Raw genomic sequence first — 21,397 nt, 5'->3', positions numbered from 1 at the left:
AGTAAATGTATATTAAAGGTAATATATGCTATGATATAATGATATAGATACATATCCTGAAATAGGATGTGGTATCATCCTCTTTTTGTAGACGTAAAAAAGTTAACTAAGTTGGCAATGGAATTACCGATTCCATGGAGAGTTTCTTATTCCTAGTATTACTTTAGGAGAGAGATAATTTAGAGATGAACCAAAATAACTAAAAAAAGGTTCCTTCTTTGGGTTGTATTTCTCCTTCTATAATCTCATGAAAATCTTGGCATTATTGAAGAAGTAAAGATCTTGCTAGAAAATTTATGTTCTACTCTCCATACTAGAATTTTTTTTCGTACATAAGCGTTTGTCTCCTAACTCCAAGTTTACTTTTCCTTTAGGCTTCCATGTATTTTCGATCCACTAGATCAATTCTTTTCCAAAAAGCCACATCCCTATAAACCTGTAGATCAAAGCATGATCTTGCATATATTAATTGTATTCTACTATCTTGCTATATTGAAGTTCATATTCTGAATCTTGCATTTCACTAGATTTTGATTCTGCCAATATGCACCCAATAATAGCTTCTTTAAGTGGCCTCTCTCTTCTTTTATCCATAAATTGTCATGGATATTCCACTTGATAGTTCATCACAACAGTTCTGATAAATTATACTTAAAATCCGAAATCTACACTATGAAGGTTTATTTCTCTTTTCATTTATGGATTTGTAAATTACTATTTAGTTATGTATGCATGCACATTATAATTATGTAGAAAATAGAGAACAATTAAATAAGAAATCACAATACATTATTTGACACAAGATATAACCTCAGTAACCCTTTCGAGAGAAAACCCAACTAGAAGGTGAGGTTACTCTACTCTTTTTATTTGAATAGAGAATGTTTCCAAGCATAACGAAGTAAGATATGTGTCTCATGGGCTCCTATATTGAAAAAATCCTCTCTATGTGCTTGTGTCTTTCTGTATCCCTCATAACTGCTTAGTTTGCTTGTGAAACAAAATGCATTAAAAAAATGGAACAACTTTTTTTGCTAGTGGCGCGTTACAGCACAACGTGATAATTTACGAGTGGTTAGGTCAGACTCCCTATAATCTTACAATGGGTTAAAATACAAACTCTTCTAGAGCCCTAATCGTCATGATCGTGTGGGTAACCCCTTTTCCATGAATAATTCGAATGATGTGGCATCCTCTCGAATTATGGTGGTGAAAACACGAAGGTCAACTTTTAAGTGGCATAACGTTTTCATGCGAACTATGATTGAGGCAATGACTACACCATTCAAAGGTTCTCAATGTGCATAATATGAAAGAGAAGTGTCCCTAAAGCTAAAAATCTTGACCCATAATAACTACTATTTTATGCCTCAAAATGGTTTTGAAAGGTTTTAGATCTTAATTTGCCAAATTGGGTCCTCCTCATAGAAATGGTCATGTGAGTTGATTCCCACTTTTTCCATTTTGAAAGCATCGATATAGATGTCAAACAATACAAAGATCTAATGTGGATCACTTTCCCTATCGAGTTGGATTTGCATTCAAATGGAAGCAATGTGATGATTGGAACAATTATCAACTCATCCAACAACATGACCACAACATTAGTGAAGAAGGGGTGGGTACCCCTCGTGTAGTAGCAAGCATGCATGTCTTCGCAATAGAAAACACTTGGTAATTAAGTGAAAATCATTAAACTAACAAACTAATCTAAAAGGAATTAAGGTCATCCTCAAGATTCTTTTATATATTGAACTCATTACATTTTTATTATTATAACTATATTTTTTTTTGTTATCTTTTCTTATGATCATCAAGTTATCTATAATAAGTATTTAAAAAAATGCATAACTTCTATAAATGTATTATAACTATACTATAGTAATTTTCAAATTTAATTCTATCACCTTAACTTTAACACTTTAATTATATAAATTTAAAATGTTTGCTTTATTTCATTAAGGAAATTATAATTAAATTGCTTAACTTAAAATGTGCTAGAAACTTAATAACATTAATAAAATATTTATTAATAATGGCATAATGCTTAAGAGTATTGTTTCCTCTTAAGTGGTCATAGGTTCAAAACAAGAAGGGGTAGAGTATGTATGCCTTAATAGACTTATCTGTCAAATAAATACGAGAAAATAAGCCCTTAAAATTCTCATACACCAATTTAGTGTTTAGACCTTAAAAATTAAATAATAATAATACTTAATTATCATTAAATTATAAGTTATTAATATATTAAATAAATAATTTTGAAAATATTATTTAACTCATTACCAAATTAATATAAAATTTAAAATTTAATATAAAATATAAAATATGAATCGTATATATAAACCTTTAAAAACGTTTTACAACCAACACTCTTACACGTATACATATTTTGTACTTTATTTGGTCGGCCATACCATTTGCAAATATTAATATATATCAACAGCAACCTGAAGTTGATGGCAAGAAGTAGCACATGCAAATTAGCCGTAAGGAAGCTTTGATTGGCCACAGTTTCTATTACTCGGAGCGAACTCGGAGCGAATTCAATCTTCTTCAGTGAACTCCAACAAGCTGCCATACCCAAGGTTCCTGATGTAGAGGAGATTGGGACTGCCTTTGTGAACCACTATTACAATGTTCTCGTTCGGTCACCTGAATCGCTGTACAAATTTTATCAGAATTGCAGCATACTTGGTCGCAAGGACCCCAGTGGACAAATGATATCGGTAACTACTGTGGGGGGTATCAATCAGCTGGTAACCGATTCACAGTTGTACTTTAAAAACAGTGGAAGACTAACATTCACTCAACCCCTTTTCCTCGCTCCTGGGTACTTTGTATTGAATCACGTTGTAAGGTATTTAGGTGAAGCACCACAACGACAAGAGCAAAATGTTTCAGAAGATGCTGCCAAAGCATATGTTGTCTCAGGCCCAGTTGTCAAGCCTGAAGAAGTAGGTCAAAATGATGTGAGTGAGCCGTGCACAACAGCGCTGGAGGAACCTGCTAATGTTGCTGAGGAGGTACATAAAAATGACGTGCAGCAGAAGGAAGTCACAGAAGACTCAGGTGGCCAAAAGGGATCAGAAATTGAACAAGCTCACAATGGACAACCGCCTCGTCCTCCTCAAGAAACTCCAACAGAGGTCCAAGCAAGTCAAAAGACCTATGCTTCAATTCTTAAACAAAATGCAGCACCACCCGCCGTTGCAGTTAAGAAATCGTCTCTCGTTACGGGATGGGCTGTACCAAATTCAGCTCAACGTCCAGCAACTACTTCCATTTCCTCTGTACCAAGTTCCAATCATGTCAATAGGACTGTTAAAAGCACTGCAGAAGAAAGTGGGTTCTCTATTTTTATCAACAACTTACCAGTTGTCAACTTGGGGAGGAGTTAAAGAAGTTTGGGGCAAATAAGCCTTCTGGGGTTAAGAGTAGCAAATGGAGTCGATACTGTTTTGGTTTTGTTGATTTTGAAGAAACAACTTCAGTCCAACGTGCAATTGATGCATCCCCTCGTGGCCGTTAAGTATTTATCAGGGAGAAACGCCCTCCTGGGATGGGTTTAACAAACGATGGAGAAAGAGAACGTGGTGGCTATTCCTATGGCGTTCAAGGAAATGGACGAAATTTTTTCGTAAACAACAGAGCTGGAGGAGGTTCCTTTCCTGGACGTGTTAATGGTGGCTTTTCTGCTGCAAACCAAGATGGATACCAAATAGATAACATTCAAATCAGAAATGGTGGAAGAGGCAGTCAGCGAGGTTCTACCATGAACAACAACGTCAGGAATCCCAGAATTTGATAGGTTACCGAATGATGTCCACCCCCAACACTTGATGATGACTTCAACTTGTATCTGAAGTGTTATTGCAATGCCTCTATAGAATTCACCAGGTTAAAATTGCTAGTTTGATAGAAATGTCATTTCAATCTTTTCAAGTTTGACTTCAAATAACTTATATATTTCTAAAGAGGAACACATGAAGTATTAAAATTATTTTGATATGATTTTTAATTTTAATAGATGGATCAATTTGAAATAAGTAAAGTATACAGGGTAGTAATACATTATAGATTTGTGACTGTAATTGAATAATTGAAGTATGCAATGTAGCATATCCGATATGTGTGTGACTCCAATTATACATGATATTTATACTGATGTGAGATTTTGCATCCATTACTATACATTCAGTCAGTTTGAATTTGAATTACAGCATTTACTATATATCTAGCACAATAGATTGGAAATCTATAATTGGGACACTGATATTCAACCTATGAACTAATTCCCTAGTTTGTTAGCACATCATCAACAAAATTCATCTCAATATTTTTTCACTGCTACACAATCTTGTGTCATATTCTCATATTCTCATTGCAGTAAGTAGGTCATACAATAGTTTCTCCACCTCATTCTATGACCATTTTATAGTGATTTAGTTGCCATTATTTGCTATAAAATTAATGGTGTTTTGTAATCAAAATCATTTAAGTTAATAGTTAGTGTTTCAATGGATCCTTGTTTGTGAACCCTTGGGAATAAAGCCACAAGAGCATGGGTTACTCTAGAGAGCACTTATGAGATAGTAGATTAATTGATTGGTTTAGTGAGGACAAAAGGCATTCATTATAAATCTCATTTCAGCTAAGAAAATTAAATAGAAGTAGGCTAGGAGTATGAGGATTAGGTTATAAGCTTGTAATGATTACTTTTGGGGGCATCCAAATCATAGTCAATCCCTTTGTGAGAGACTATTGACATCCATTGTTGTTGATTCACAACCTTTACAACATTAGGATGCCATTTCTGAATTAGTCACCATTTAACCTACTTGTTTGATCAAGTCCTTATTGTAGTTATGCTTGTCCTTTTTTCCAATCAAGTGACCACCATAATTATTTGTTATAAATCCAATTTCAGCTATGCCAATTAGTATCTTGGATAGTATTATCATAGGCATTTGTCAATATAAATGTTCTTAATGAAGCATTTGTTTCCTTGTATAATTGGGGTCTCTAAGGTTTCAATATACCATCTTCATTGATTTTTGGTTTGGAGGGAAATGAGTTTGCCATAAGCATGGCCTTTTTTGAATTATGTTACATTTCTTTTTTGATCAAGTCCTTATTGCAGTTATGCTTGCCTTTTCTTCACCTTTACTAGCTTACAAATCTCTTTAAATGTGTGATGGTAAATTTAGATAAGTATCCAAAGAGATAGGTTTATGTTGAGTATTAACTTTTCACTAATTTTCATTGAGACAATCGTTTTCAAACATCTAAACATGATGATCTAGAATAGTTTCTGAATATTTTCATTTCCAAAATTTTAGAAGTGATAATAGGATTTATTCATAGAGATTGATGTTCCCTATAGTATCATTGCCCTATCTTCTTCAGCTTTGTTGAAATATATTTTGAGTTGGGGTTACCTCCTTCTCCATTGTAGAGGATTCATAATCATTATCTTGTGTTGAGGTATCCTCCTGGGAAGTTAGATACTCCAACTTATTTCTAGATATAAGGTTTGGTCCACTTGCTTCCTCTTACAACCCCAGATACCTTTTCCTTTGTGTGTTTTTTTGGGAAGTCTCCCTTGTTTATTTGAGTGGACTAATTTGTAGAAATTCATTTAAAGTATCTCCTGGGTTTTCACCCCTTTGTGTGTTTTTTCAGAAGTCTCCCTTGTTTGTTTATTTGAGTGGACTAATTTGTAGAAATTTATTTAAAGTATCTCCAAGGTTTTCACCCCCATATGTGTGAGAATGTGATGTTATTCAAGCCCAAATCATTGGACTAGGATTTTTTATATGGACAGTACCTAGAGAACATAAGCCTCAAGAGAGCACAATCAAGTGGATCAAAGCAGAAAGAGAAACATAATGTTTGTAAAACTCTCTGATATAAAGCAGGTGAATTAGCCTAGCGAAACAAACTCTCTGATATAAAGATATAAAGATACAGGTTAAGAAGACAAAGATTGATGCTCCATTTGACTTAGGATAACAGGAAAATATCATTGCAACTGAGTTGGTCAAGAAGTTGGGGTTGGAAGTTCATGATCATCTAAATTCATATACATTGGGATGGATAAATAATTATTAGGATTTGAAGGTAACAAAATAGTGCAAAATTATATTTTCTATCAATGTAGATTCTATTGATGAAGCATATTTAAATGTGGTTCCCCATGATGTATATAGAGTCATGCTTGGGAGTCCATACATTTACATGCATGATGAAATATTCATGAGGAGATATAATGAGTACATGGTTGTCAAGGATGGAAAATTGTTGGTCATCAAAACCCACAAAGGAAAATAGAATTTTTCACTAATAAGTGCCAACCAAGCCAAGAAATTGATCAGTTCTATCAAGAAGTATGTCTTATTGTTTTTAAGAGAAATTATGTAGACTTGTTAATAAGAGGTAAGTTATCCCTTTAGGGGTGTACTAAGAAACAAAAACAATAATTGGAGGAGTTGTTGTAGGAATACAAGGATGTTTTAGAGAGGTTAAAGAGTTACCACCTAAGAGAAAAGTGGAGCATGATATCCAACTATGGCTAGACCCCCCATTACCAAATATTATGTTATTATGTTGTTTGTCAGTTCCTTATAGAAACATGTGAAGTGAATAAATAGTTGCATAGTTCGTAGAATAGGGTGTCATTTGACGGAGTGCATCACCATGTGGTTCACCCATGAACATTGTGCGAAAGATGATGGGACTTGTGATATGTGTATAGATTATAGGAAGTAAAAAAAAATCGCACTCAAGAATAGATAACCTCTCCACGGGATAACAAGAAAATACTTCACCAAGCTGGACTTAAAGTCTAGATATCATCAAGTTCTAGTTAAATAAGAAGATATATGGAAGACCCCCTTCAAAACTAAGAAAGATTTGCATGAGTGGTTAGTATCCCCATTTGGCCTATGCAAGGCACTTGCTACTTTATGAAATTAATGAATGATATACTGAGCCCTTTTATATACTGGTATATAGTTACACCTAGGAGGAGCATATTTCACATTTCACTAATGTGATGGAAAGATTGAAGAAGCACCAACTGATAGAAAATCTCAAGAAGTTCCAGTTTGAGCGTATCTAGTGTATGTGATAGGTGGATGAGCACTAAAGATAGACCCTTCCAAGATGGACACCATCATGAAATGTTGTGCCTACTAATGTTTCTTAGGTGAGGAGTTTTATTTGGGTTGCATAGTACTTGAGGAAATTCATTGCCTCATTTTCACTGGTAGGAGTAGTGCTCCACTCCATACCAAGTGGGAAGAGTTTCCAATCCAATCCATAACATATTTTAAAATTAAATTTAAGACTTATTTCAATTAAATTTGGGTTTTTTAGTCACCATGATATATTTTAGTTTATTTTAAGTATCAAAGTGACTTCCATCATAGTCTAAGATTGTACTTATTTTCTTAGTTTATGAAGCGAGAAGTCCTCATTACATGATTGACCCTATGTGATTTATTTTCACTAATTTCAATCCCACTTCTTCACCCTATGAGCATCACCTAATGCAATGTGTGGTAAGTGGACTATTCAAAATCATGAGAAATTAGTGAGTTACTGCTCCATCTGTCATAGATGAATGACTTACTTAATGCACCCTAATCCCAAAATATGATATCTAAACTATTAATGTTATCTCATATCAAATACAAACTATGCCTAGTAGGTGAACTAGCAAATATTTTATGGAGCTCTCATGCTATATATGTCTACTGGGCCCTAACATCCTCAATTATGATACTAGCTATAACATTTTTCCATGGAGGGATCAATGCCTAGACTAGAAACTCAATTTTTCACATTCAAGAAACGAGGAGAGAGAAAAAACATTAAAATTTCTTTAAGAACACATTTATTGAAATACCAAGTATTCCAAACCCATCCTTCTTCCTAGCAATTATATTATGTTAACAAAAATTCAACAATAAACTATTGGCTTTAGCATGCAACAAAACAAAACAAAACACCAACAACAAATTAACAATTTAATGAAAGTAACTAAATACCTAGAAATGTCATCCTCCCTTTTAGGTATATGTTGAGTGGGGATTGCTCTCTATTGGGAACCATAGATTTGTGTATATAGGTGAACAGATGGGGAAAGAACTTTGATCATCTTGTACAGAGGATTGCTGGTTATAATAAGAAGTAAAAATCCTGGTTATAGAATGACCATCTCATTCATTCCATAAAATTGTTGGGGGTTAAATTCTTAGTCTTCTTGTATTCAGAGACATACCTATTGGACCGTCAACGATTTTATTCAATAATTATCTAACAAATTTAATAGTGCTCAACTAAGATTTTGTCATTATTAATTAGCGCCCAACTAAGATTTTGTCATTAGATAGACATTACAGATGTCACAGATTTGCAGGTTTCACAGTTGATCTAGAGAGAGCGAAACTAAAGATATTAAACTTTTGACATTAAAAATAAAAACAAAATCATTACTTCCATCATTGAAAAATTATTCATCTTAAATTGTTCCTCTAACCTGTGCAACTCGAAAATGAAACTAGTTGTCTTTTTGCATGCTGTGCATTTTGTGGAATGTTTTTTTGGGACTAGAGTTGATCGGAATTTCTGAGATGTAACCTAGGACAAATCCGTGATGACTAAACCTCATTGCATAACACTGTTGTAAGAAAAATTGATCCATTTCAGAACGAACGTTGGGAATGGCGTTGGGAATGGCGTTTTCGGTACCATCTCCTTTCTAATGCGTTTTTCTAGATACGATGGTGGTCGTACGGTTTCTGGTAACATAGATCAACACTACATTATGATACTCAACCTCACCCTGCTCAATATCTACAAATTATAAACATAATTTAACATATATAAGAAACTAGAAGAATAATAACATATATATTAAACTCAAAAACATGAGTTGAATATGATTTAAAAATTAAAGACAATTTCAAGATATAAACACAAAGTTTAAATAGGATTTAAAATGCAAGAGGTGACAGCCAACAGGTGAACAAGGTCCACTATATGTAAGAAGATCATTAATAGAGATAAAAATTCTAGCTTTGACACTCTTAGTGGTGTCACATGGAGGATCTATGAGTGGAAGACACACTCTAGTTAGGCTATGTGATATATCATGAGATGGACCATGTACAATGAATCCCCCAACAATCTAACAGACTATAGTTGGGGGGCATATGATAGATGACTCTACAAATTATATATATAATACATATAAAATAATCTAACAAAAAAAAGTTGACATAGAAGAAATGGTGACAAGAAAACCATTTATAAACTCATGTAGAATACTATAGGTTGAAGTCCTAATTTTTAGAGTCTCATTTTGATAAATTATCAACCATAGTATTGAGTTCCATGTAAACACAATCAATAGAAGTGATCAAATCTAACTTACATTTTTTCTCATTTCTAAATAATGAATTTTATTCATAGAGAAAAAATATTTAAACAATTGACATAAAACTATTTGCAAAGCTAATAGAATTTCATGCTAGCCAAATAAATATAAGTTCTTATAATGTTCCATTTTGACACATCATATGTATTAGGTGCCAGCACATGAAGAATGTTTCTGGTACAACATGCTACATAATGAAATAATATGGTACAAATTAGAGAAGAGTCAAAATGCTAATATTCACTTTAAATGAACATTTCATCATGGATTAAATGTATGTGCCAATGATGCATTGTTTGAACTTGAACATAGGCACACACACACACATATGATGTTATAGTTATGCTATTTTACATTATATAGTTAAATATAAATATAGAATGTGTAAGTTAAATATAGTTGAATAATTAACGAATAAAATCTATTTTTAAAATAGGAAGTCTAAGTTGCAAATCATTACTCAACTAATAAAATTTAATAAGGGTGAGAACTAAGAGATATATCTAGTTGTCATATTATTAAATTAAAATAATTATACAATATGAGTAATGGACATTTTAAGGAAATTATTGGTTTTAGATAAACTTTACTCCTAAGAAGTTGTTGAGAATCACCCATCTTATGTGATTATGAAGAGCACATTATGTTAAAAAATTATAATTTTTTTTGAAGGTTGTATGTGTGTGTGTGTATATGTGGTTATATATATATATATATAATAAATTTTAATTTTATAGCAAAGACTTTTGGTTTTCAGCTTTTAATTTAGTTAAAATTTTATTTAAGTAAAAAAGAATTTCAAAACAAACTAACATATTTATTGTTAGATCTAAGACTTTTGTGAACCATAATGTTGATATTAGTCTTTCGTATTAATCAAATCATTAGGATTTGGTTGACATTTCGAACGAGCTAATGTGGTTCATCCTGAGGACCATGTTAGCTAGTTCGAAAAGTGAACAAAATCCTAAGAATGAACCACATTCGTTGGTTCGAAAATCCTAACGATGTGATTAATCAGAAAGACTCATATCAACATATTTATTTTTAAAAATTATCTAAAATATAAATTAATTTAAATTTAAAATAAAAGTTCAAACAAAATTTACTGTTTGATTTAATAGAGGTTCACATGTGTAACCATATTCATCACATCAATCTAAGGCTCCTAAGTTATAATTGGTTATAGTTTAGTTGTTTTCTATTTTGGAATTGTTTTAGCATATTTTTGGTTAAATTTGTTAGAAATTTAAAATGAATTTTAAATAACGAAAAAATAATCTCTTTTTTTTAAATTCCATTCACTAAATTACTAAGAAAAAGCTTTAACTTTAACTTTAACATAAAATAATTAAAATTTAAAGCTTTTAGCATAGAAAATATTCATAATAAACATGCTACTGTACATATAACAAAAACATCACACCAAAAAATATACAAAAAATGTTTACTCAATTAGTGAATGCGGAAGGATACATAGCCTTCATATGGTTTGCCATCTCTTATAGAGATTCATCGGGCCCAAACTACTTCCATTGCACTTTGACCTGCTCGATTGCTCGGTTTTAAATCAGGAGCATATTTCTCTACAATATACAATGAGGTTCCAAATGCAATTATCCATCTAGCTCCACCCGCAATAAAGACCAATAAATAACATGATCAACATCTCTAACATACTTCTTAAGTAATGACACATGGAAAACATCATGGACTTTCACTGTTGCGGGCAGTGCAATTCGATAGGCTATTTGTCCAATCCTTTAAAGAATCTTGAAAGGTCCAAAAGGTTGAGGTGCCCACTTGTCGTGATGCGTAAGTACACTTGTGCCCCAACCTATAAATCCTTAAATAACTTCTTCTAATGTGCATAGCATTTTTGTCTGTCCTGTGCTGCCTTCAGATTCCTTTTTATTACATGCATTTCCTATTCTATCTCTACCAACATATCTTCTCCTATCAACAATATTTTGACTGGATCACTACAACTAATGGGAGTATTACAACTCCTCCCATATAGTGCCTGAAATAGACTCATCTTGAGTGACTATTGATACCCATTGTTGTAAGTAAACTGAACCAATGGAAGGTACTCCTCCTATCTCCTTTGCTAATACATCAAATGCATCCTCAACATGTCCTCCAATATCATATTGACCCTCTCTCTCTATCCATCTATCTGCAGATGATAACCTATGTTGAAGGCCAACTCTGTACCCAAACCAACAAAAAGGTCGTTCCAAAACTTCGAAGTGAACTACGAATCCATGTCTAACGCAATCTTCCTTAGAAAAGAATTCTATCTGCAGATGATAACCTATGCGGAAGGCCAACTCTGTACCCAAACCAACAAAAAGGTCGTTCCAAAACTTCGAAGTGAACTACGAATCCATGTCTAACGCAACCTCACTACATCTTTGATGAATACCTATGCCTCATCACTAGCTGAACAACTAGACTTCACTGGAATCAAGTACACTAACTTAGTCAACCTATCGACCACATACATGATGGAATCATCTTGTCTAGATGTCCTCACTAAACGTGTGATGAAATCTAGGAAAATGACCTCCCTTTTCTACTCACGAATGAGAATTGGTTTTAGTAGTTGACCTATATGCTTGCATTATGCTTTGACCTATTGAGAGTCTAAGCATCTAGCCACGAGCTCTACCATTTCCTTCTCCAGATTCGGCTAAAATTTCTTCACTACTGTCAATGTCTTATAGTAGGTTGGGTTATCTAAAGATGGCTTCGCATGAAAATATCATAATATAGTCTTCTGGACCTCACTGCCATTGCACACATAGATCTTGTCCCTAAATCTGACCAAACTATATGCTGTAAGACAATAGTCCACATCCCTATGACTTGTACCCTCATATAAATTGTGTGTAAGCTCCATGTACCTATCATCTTGTTGTCTTACCTATAATATCCAATCATGTAGATTGATCACAGAAGAGCTCATAGTCACTATGTGATTCCCCTGTACTCTCCTCCGAAGAGCATCTGCAACCCTATTCAATTCACTACTTGTGGCCAACCATCTAGCTTATTTCTCATCTACATCTTGAGGCCTTGTTCTCTTCAGCTTCCATTTAACTTTACATTTGTCTTTTCCTTTCCATCCTTGCTGAGATTATGTCTTACGCTTTTATTGTTCATAACAATGCTTGAACTTACCAACGACTTACTCAAGTCACCAAGGCTCATCATAGATAATCCAATCTCTAAATGCTAATGGAAATCCACTAAAAAATATCTGATCTTTATCCTTCTCATCCTTAAGATATGTTAAATACCTCAATAACTCAAAGAACTTAGTCATCGACTCCGCATCTGTCATCAATCTGATATTTATCTCATAGAATTCCTTTGAGGCTAAAGATATCTATTCTAGCCTTCATGTTCTCTGTGTAATCATACAACTCAAAGAACTTATTCATCCAAGTAACCATGGTTTTTCATCTTACGGATTCCTCAAATCTACATCAAAGGTAGGTGGCTTAGCTTTCTTAAACTCATGTGGAAAATATTTCTTATCACTCCTTCTCTATGGATAATAACAATGAAGATCATAGTGCTTGTGAATACCAGAACAAGAACAGAACTTGTGTCTGTCATCTCTTCTATCTGGATTATATCAGGACATGCCATCTCTGATCTTGTCATCTCTATCTAACCTATGTGCACTATGAGATATACTGCCATATGCCCTATTATTCCTATCCTCCTACTCATGTGTGATCCGAAGTGGCCCCTATCTTTGCAATTCTAACAATATATGAAGGATTATTGTATTGGGTTATGCTTGTTTATTCTATGCCTACCCGATTCTATCATTATCTACTTTGCAAATTCTTATTTATGCCTTCAATCTCCTCAATGTGTCTACTATGTAAAATGAGTTCCCAACACCATGCTGCTCATCTCATCCATAGGGAAAGTCTCATGAACTATAGCATACGATCTTCCTAGTGACCTTTTATAATCTTCCTATAATTATACCATGTTAGCTAAACTAGAACATAATATAATCAAGATACCCAATATAGTTCTAGTGAGGATAACTTGTGTGCAAGAGAAACCATATTAGCACGATAAACGTATAAACATAATCATAACAATACATAAACATGATTTCCACAATTACCAATGGATGACCATACCGACCACATACCATGACGTCATGCACGACAAATATCACCATGTAAATGTGTGCATAATCAACATATGTAAGACACACATTCATACCCATCACATACAAACACTCACATGCATAACCAATTCATAAATGACATATACTCATGATAAAAACATCGAACATCAAGACCATCAACTTTGACATCTTGACACAATTTCAACCATGACCAATGCCATCCATACACAACATTGACATAGACCACAAGCATAGAGAAACAATATATGCAACCAACATGAATACATCACCAACACATCACCCATCTAGTATAAGGGGTGAACCATGATCTGATACCACTTTGTAACACCCTCCTCCCACATTCACCCAATATAATGAGTCCACTAGGGTTCTGACCATTTTAAGAATCTGTACAGTGAGGGAATGGAGGTTAGACATAGTTCTAAACTCCTAGATGTAGTTCCCCACCTGATCACTGCTAGGATGAACCATATGTTAGAAGTTAAAGTCAACAAAAATGAAGTAAAGGATGTCCTCTTTGATATGGACCCCGACAAAGCCTCGGGACCGGCTGGATTCACAACCAGATTCCTTCAGTCCTATTGGCAGATTGTGGAGAAGGAATTCCTCAAAATGATCCTAAAATCCCAAGATTGCCAAAAAATTGGAGGCTGCACAAATTCAGTATTCCTCGCCCTTATCCCCAAGGAAGAAGGAGCAAACTCCTTCAATAGATTTCACCTGATCTCCTTGTGCAATATTGGATACAAAGTAATAACCAAAGTAATAGTGAACAGATTGGGGAACATCCTCCCGAAAATCATCCCGGAGAACTAAGGAGGATTCATTCATGGTAGACAGATCATTGATAATTTTATTTTGGTTCAAGAGGTGATCCAATATAGCATCCATCGAAAAGAAAAAGGTATGGTGGTCAAGCTCGACCTAGCAAATTCTTTTTATCGAGTTAGACATAGTTTTTTGCTGGATGTTCTGCACAAGATGGGATTTGGATTAAGCTTTATAAACTAGATTTTGGCTTGTATATCAGAGCCCTGGATTACTCCCCTGGTAAATGGTAGGGCTATAGATTTCTTCAAAGCCTCTAGAGGGCTGAGGCAGGGGTGCCCCCTCTCACCCCTCTTCTTTGTGCTGCAGGCTTCTATCCTCACCTTTTATCTAGACAAGAAGTAACAATACCAAGAGAGAGCTGGGCTAAGCATAACAAGAGGAGTAAAAAACATCAATCATGCCCTCTTTCCTGATGACACATTGTTGCTAGGGGTTGCAACTCCGCTATCAGCTGTCAGATTTAAAGAAGTGTTGGATGAATTCTGTGAAGTATCAAGCAACAAATTAAACAATGGGAAATGTCATATTTATTGCTAGAATATTTCTCCATCTTCCCTAAATTCCATTTCTAGATGCCTAGGCTTTGCAGCCTCTTCGAATTGGACCTCTTTCAAATATCTTGGCCTTCCTATCTTCCTCAAGAGGGCCTTGACGAAAGATTGGAACCCTCAGCTAGAGAAATTCAAAGCTAAAGTGTAGGCCTGGGGCTCCTCCTAGCTCAATATTGCAAGAAAAGTAGTGCTCATCAAAGCAGTTCTCAACAGTCTTCCGTTGTTCCAATTTTCTGTTCTCTTAGCACCTGTGGGTATTCTCAAGAAGATGGAGGACCTTATTAGGAAGTTTTTATGGAAGGGAGGCAAGCGAAATGAAAAGAAAATCCCACTTGTCAACTCGGAAATTGCTTCCAAGCCTCTACAAGAGGGAGGACTGCATTTTAAAAACCTTTGCAATCAAAATTTAGCCATGGGAACGAAATTGACTTGGAGAATTATAGCTCCCAATCTAGGCTGGGCGCATTTAGAATTATGGAAAAAATACTTCGGCGGAAGGCATATTCACTGCTTGGATAAGCCCAAATCCCAATTCAGATCTCCCTTCAGCATTCTAAATATCAAAGCATCTCCTCTGGTGAATTCGTAAGCTTATTGGATCCCTGCGAATGGTCAATCCATTAATCTATGGGAAGACCAAATTATGAGCAGGCCCCCGCTGGCTGAAACTCACACCTTGTATTCCCTATGGATGTGGATGATGGATGCACACATAAAATCGATGTGGGATATGTCATGTTGGATCGAACATCACTGGGTAGGCTGGAATCAGCTCCGGGTCCCTGCTGCTCTCCAAATTGACTGCGCAGAGCTCTACAATCTTCTGCACGGGTTGGCTCCCATTCACATTCAGAGAAAAGATGCCCATGGATGGGGTCTGTAGTGCGAAGGCTACTCGGTGGCACAGGGGTATGTTAAATGCTTATAAAGGCCATACATATAGCCAGATCCTTTTCCCTGGAATGGGATATAGAAGTTCCCCTCCATCCCGAAAATTGATCATTTCTGTTGGTTGCTTTGCCATAATTTTTTTTTAACGGATGATAGGTTGCATAAGAGGGAATTGTTTGGCCCTTCTAGATGCATGCTATGTATAGATAAGCCAGAATCCACCCTTCACCTCATGCTGGAGTGTAGATATGCCGTCCAAATCTGGAAAGAGCTCTTAGGAGCATGGAAATATAGCTTCACTCTCCCTTGCATTATCTCAGACCTGTTTGCTAGTTGGTTGTCCAGATACCCAAGTCCAATCCCAAAAAATAAATTAATCATAGCAGCTTGGATTGCTCTTCCCAAAATTATCAGTTGGAAGATTTGGTTAGAGAGGAATAGAAGGATATTTAGAAACAAAGAGAAGGATTTCAGTCTCGTTGCAATCACAGTCAAATGTCAGCTAAATGAATTCCTGAGAGATAGAATGAATGATTCAAGCCTATGCCAACAAGACATCGAGTTGGGTGCTGCACTCAATCTCCAATTACAAAAATCGATTATCGTCCCCATTCCTCCCAAACAGTGGCAAATCAAAGAAAATGAAGAAGACTTTTAGTCTTGGATTTCCAAGAAAACAATCCCCTCTCTCTTCTTTGACGGGGCATCCAAGGGAAATCTAGGGAATCACTGGTGCGGGAGGGTTCATAATGAATATAGAAGGAACTGCTATCCATAGATTTTCTTGGGGACCGGGTCACTCCTCTAGCATGCAAGCTGAAGCGTTGGCTCCTTTCCAAGGGATCAAGCTTCTCAAAGAATTGGGATTCAGGGAGGTTAATGTCTTTAGTGATTCGCAGGTCATCATAAAAACAATGGTGACAAACTCTATTCCAAAAGATTTGCATCTTGCAAGGATGATTACAAGAGTAAAAGCAATGTCAAAGTCCTTAAAATTGGAATTTTTCCATGTGCTTAGAATAAACAACACAGAAGTGGACATTGAAGAAAACAAGGTAGCCCAATTACCTGCTGGGGCTATTCTCAGAGACAAAGAAACATCGTGGGATCCAATTCCTTAATCCCCTATCTTCCATGTTTTACTGCATTTTATTGAAGCAATTTGTATGCATTCACAAGCTCAGGAAAATAACAGAAATAGAGTTCATTGTAAAATGTAAGAAGAGATGAATCATAAGTGTATGCACCTTGATCCTCTTGTTGGTAAGGTGCTTAGCAATCACCTCCAATATTTGTAATCTGTGTTGTGGCTTTATGCCAAGTATCCAACCCCAAATTCTTGACCAACTCAGTTGCAATGATATTTTCCTATGATCCTAAGTAAAAAAAAACATCAATCTTTGTCTCCTTAACCTGTATCTTTACATCAGAGAGTTTGGTCATTTCTCTAGGCTAGTTCACCTCCTTCTGCACCAATATAGAAATGATTTTTGTTTAAGATACCTTCAACATGGTTGCTAGAATTTGTGGCCATGAGATTCTTCTTCTTATTATCTTTCTTCTTATTCTTTAGGATTAGATCTAGATGAAACTTCCAACACTTCTCCTATGTATGACCATCAATATTGTAGTGGTTGCTAGGATCTTTGTGGTGTGTTGCGGCTCCTATAATTTTACCTTTTACCTTTTTTTTTTCTTCTTTCCCTCCTTAGAAACATCATGTTTCTCTTTCTCCTTTGATCCACTTGATTGTGCTCTAGGTACTATCCATATAAACAAGCCTAGTCCAGTGATTTGGGCTTGAATAACATCACATTCTCACACATATGGCGGTGAAAACCCAGGAGATACTTTAAAAGAATTTCTACAAATTAGTCCACTCAAATAAACAAATAATACTTGGAAAAAACACACAAAGAAAAATCTATCTGGGGTTGTAAGAGGAAGCAAGTGGAGGACAAAACCTTATATATAGAAATAAGTTGGAGTATCTAACTTCCCAAGAGGATACCTCAACACAAGATAATGATTATGAATCATCTAGAATGCGGAAGGAGGTAACCCCAACTAAAAATCTATTTCAACAAAGGACAAGTTGAAGAAGATAGGACAATGATACTATAGGGAACATCAATCTCTGTGAGGATATCCTATTAACACTTCTAAAAAGAGTGTCTTAATGAAAAGTAGTGAAAAGGTAATACTCAACATAAACCTATCTCTTTGGATACTTATCTAAATTTTCAATCAGACATTTAAAGAGATTTGTAAGCAAGTAAAGGTGAAAAAAAAGGCAAGCATAACTGCAATAAGGACTTGATCAAAGAAGAAATGTTGCCTAATTCAAGAAAGGCCATGCTTATGATAAAGGCATTTACCTCCAAACCAAAAATCAATGAAGATAGTATATTGAAACCTTAGAGACCCCAACTATACAAGGAAACAAATGCTTCATTAGGAACATATATATTGAGAAAGGCCTATGATAATACTACTCCAAGACACTAGATATTATAGAGAAATAATAAGTGAAATTGCATTGGAGTGTTGGAAAGGTTGACAATCAATTGAAATTAATGCCAGTAGTCACATAAGGGGATTAACTATGATTTGGAAGCCACCAAAAGTAATAATTACAAACCTATTATCTACTCCTCATACTTTTGGCCTAGTTCTGTTTAATTGGCATAGTTGAAATTGGATTTATAACAAATAATTATTGTTGTCACTTGATTGGAAAAAAGGACAAGCATAACTGCAATAAGGACTTGATCAAAGAAATAGGAGAAATGTTGACTAATTCAGAAATGGCATCCTAATGTTGTAAAGTTTGTGAATCAACAACAATGGATGTCAATAGTCTCTCACAAGGGGATTGGCTATGATTTGGATGCCCCCAAAAGTAATCATTACAAGCTTATAACCTAATCTTCATACTCTCGGCCTACTTCTATTTAATTTTCTTAGCTGAAATGAGATTTATAATGAATGCCTATTGTCCTCACTAAACCAATCAATTAATCTACTACTTCATCAACACTCTTTAGAATAACCCATGCTCTTGTGGCTTTATTCCCAAGGGTTCACAACCAAGGATCGATTGAAACACTAAGTATTAACTTAAGTGTTTTTGTTTAAAAAACACAATTAATTTTATAGCAAATAATAGCAACAAAATCACTATAAAATCTTCATAGAATGAGGTAGAGAAAATATTGTGTTATGAAACCAGCTCACAAAAGATAGAAAATATAGATCAACGCCTTAGAATTCAGCCTATTTGAGGGGGAAACCTCCTTTACATTACATAAATGAACAATTCTTGGATGATTCAAATGACAAAACCTCCTTTCTATATATAGGAGTCTAAGGGGTCACAATATAACCAAGCCAACCTAACAATAATAATATAAAGGCACAAAAATAACAATAGAGGGATTCTATGGGGCATAGTAATAACAATATGGGAACAATAGGGGCACAAAAATGTTAATAAGGGATACAACTACAATAGTAATGGGGGAATCATTAGTATTATAGGGACCTAACATGCCCCTCTCCTTCAAAAAAGTGTTGTCCTCAACGCTTGAGTAGTTCTGGATGCTTCTATATAAAACTCTCATCCTCCCATGTGGAATCTTCAACGGATATGTTCTTCCACTTGATGAGAAACTCCGAAATGGATCTATTTCATAGTTGTCAAGTTCTTGTTTCTATGACTGCTTCTGGTTCCAATATAATTTTTCCTTCCTCATCAAGTTCTAGCAATATTGTTTGAACTGGGAGCTTGTCACCTATAACCTTCTTTAAACATGAAACATGGAAAACTGAGTGCACTCGAGAAGCTGCAGTAAGCTCGAATTTGTATGCCATAGTACCAATCTTTTGCAACATCTTGTACAGACCATAATACTTTGGTGATAATTTATTATCCTTCTTAGCTCGCTTGAGGGACATTTGTTTATATGGTTGTAGCCGAAGGAATACTAAGTCACCTACATCAAAACTTCTTTCGCTGCGATGTTGATTTTCTTGTTGTTTCATTCTATTCTGTGCCAACACGAGGTTATCCTTTAAGAGTTGCAGAACTACTTGTTGATGCTCGATGTGTTGTTCCACTACTTGAACCTTAGAATTTTCTCTTAAATATGATGTGATGGATGGTGGTTGATATCAATAAAGTTCAGGCATTGTTTGTCCCAAGATCAAAAATGACATTCAATCCTTTTAGGGCAAGATCAACTTTGTGAGGAGGTTTATTCCCAATTTTTTAGAACTAGTGAAACATATCACCTCCATGCTGAAAAAGGGATGAGAGATTAAATAGATTGATGCAGCAAGAAGATATTTTGAAGCCATAAAAAGAGCTATTATGGAAATTCCCATAATAATCAGCCCGAACTATAGCAAGGAGTTTCGTATCTTCTCTTTTGCTTCTTGTGACACCCTTGTAGCAATCTTGTTGCAGAAAGATGATGAAGGTACATGAGCACCTAGTGGCTTTTTTTAGCAAAAATTTAAGGGATGTTGAATTAGGGTATGACATTATTGAAAAGGAGGTCTATGCTCTTATTAAGTTCTTAATGGAATTCTGAATCTACATTCTGCACTCCAAGTTGATTGCCTATGTACCCTCTACATCAGTAAAGGATGTCCTAACATAGCTAGATGTTGATGGAAGAAGGGATAAATGGATTGCAAAGCTCATTTAGTTCAACATCGAATTGAAGCCCACCAAGCTTGTCAAAGGCCAAGGCCTTTCTCAGCTGATGGCTAAATAAAATTAGAAAATGTTGGACATAAATTGCATGGGTACAAATTCAGAGGTTGGGAAGACAGGGGAAGCAATAGTGGAACAAGGGCAGAACTAGTCTTTGGTTGAAAATCTGGCTTCTTTCGAGTGGTATTCTAGAATAGCTCACTTCTTGTTGAAGCTAGAAGTTCCTCCAGGCCCTAGTTCAAGCCAGGCCAGGACCCTTAAGCTCAAGGCAACCGAATTTTCTATCTATAACAACTTTCTTTATTGGAGGGACCCATCTGGAATCCTCTTAAGATGCCTAGACAAAGAGAAATTTGTGGAAGTCATGCATCAGTTCCATTCTAGCATCTTTGGAGGACATCACTATTGGAAAACCATAGCCCACAAGATCGTGAGAGCCAGGTATTATTGGCCCGCTCTGTTTTCTAATGTATTTTCATTTGTAAGATCTTGTGACAAGTGCTAGAGGTTTGCAGGAAGGCAGCAGCTGAAATCTTTGCCCCTGAAGCCAATACATACTAGTGGACCTTTCCAACTATGGGGTTTGGATTTCATAAGGGATATTAATCCACATTCCACTAACCAGCATAGATGGATTTTAGTAGCCACTAATTATTTTACTAAATGGATCAAGGCCATCCCCACTAAGAAATTTGATCACCAAGTTGTCATGAAGTTATTGACAGAGAACATTTTCACCAGGTTTGGCTACCCAAGTAAATTGGTTACAAACAATG

General features: G+C 35.2%; 1 protein-coding gene across 1 annotated transcript in view; it reads left to right on the top strand.

The window, feature by feature from the left end:
• LOC149256129 (nuclear transport factor 2-like) overlaps positions 1-3,401 on the top strand; it is a 66,057-nt gene extending 62,656 nt beyond the window's left edge. The window contains exon 2 of the mRNA XM_089455242.1: positions 2,515-3,401. Within this exon, the coding sequence (XP_089311368.1) occupies positions 2,515-3,401 (887 nt within the window). The remainder of the gene's footprint in view (positions 1-2,514) is intronic.
• Positions 3,402-21,397: the final 17,996 nt, after the last annotated feature.

The sequence above is a fragment of the Pinus tabuliformis genome, chromosome 7, assembly GCF_031772625.1.
Source record: "Pinus tabuliformis cultivar Carrire ecotype Pingquan chromosome 7, CPIR1, whole genome shotgun sequence".
Classification (NCBI taxonomy): domain Eukaryota; kingdom Viridiplantae; phylum Streptophyta; class Pinopsida; order Pinales; family Pinaceae; genus Pinus; species Pinus tabuliformis.
This window is presented reverse-complemented; position numbering and strand designations above follow the sequence as displayed.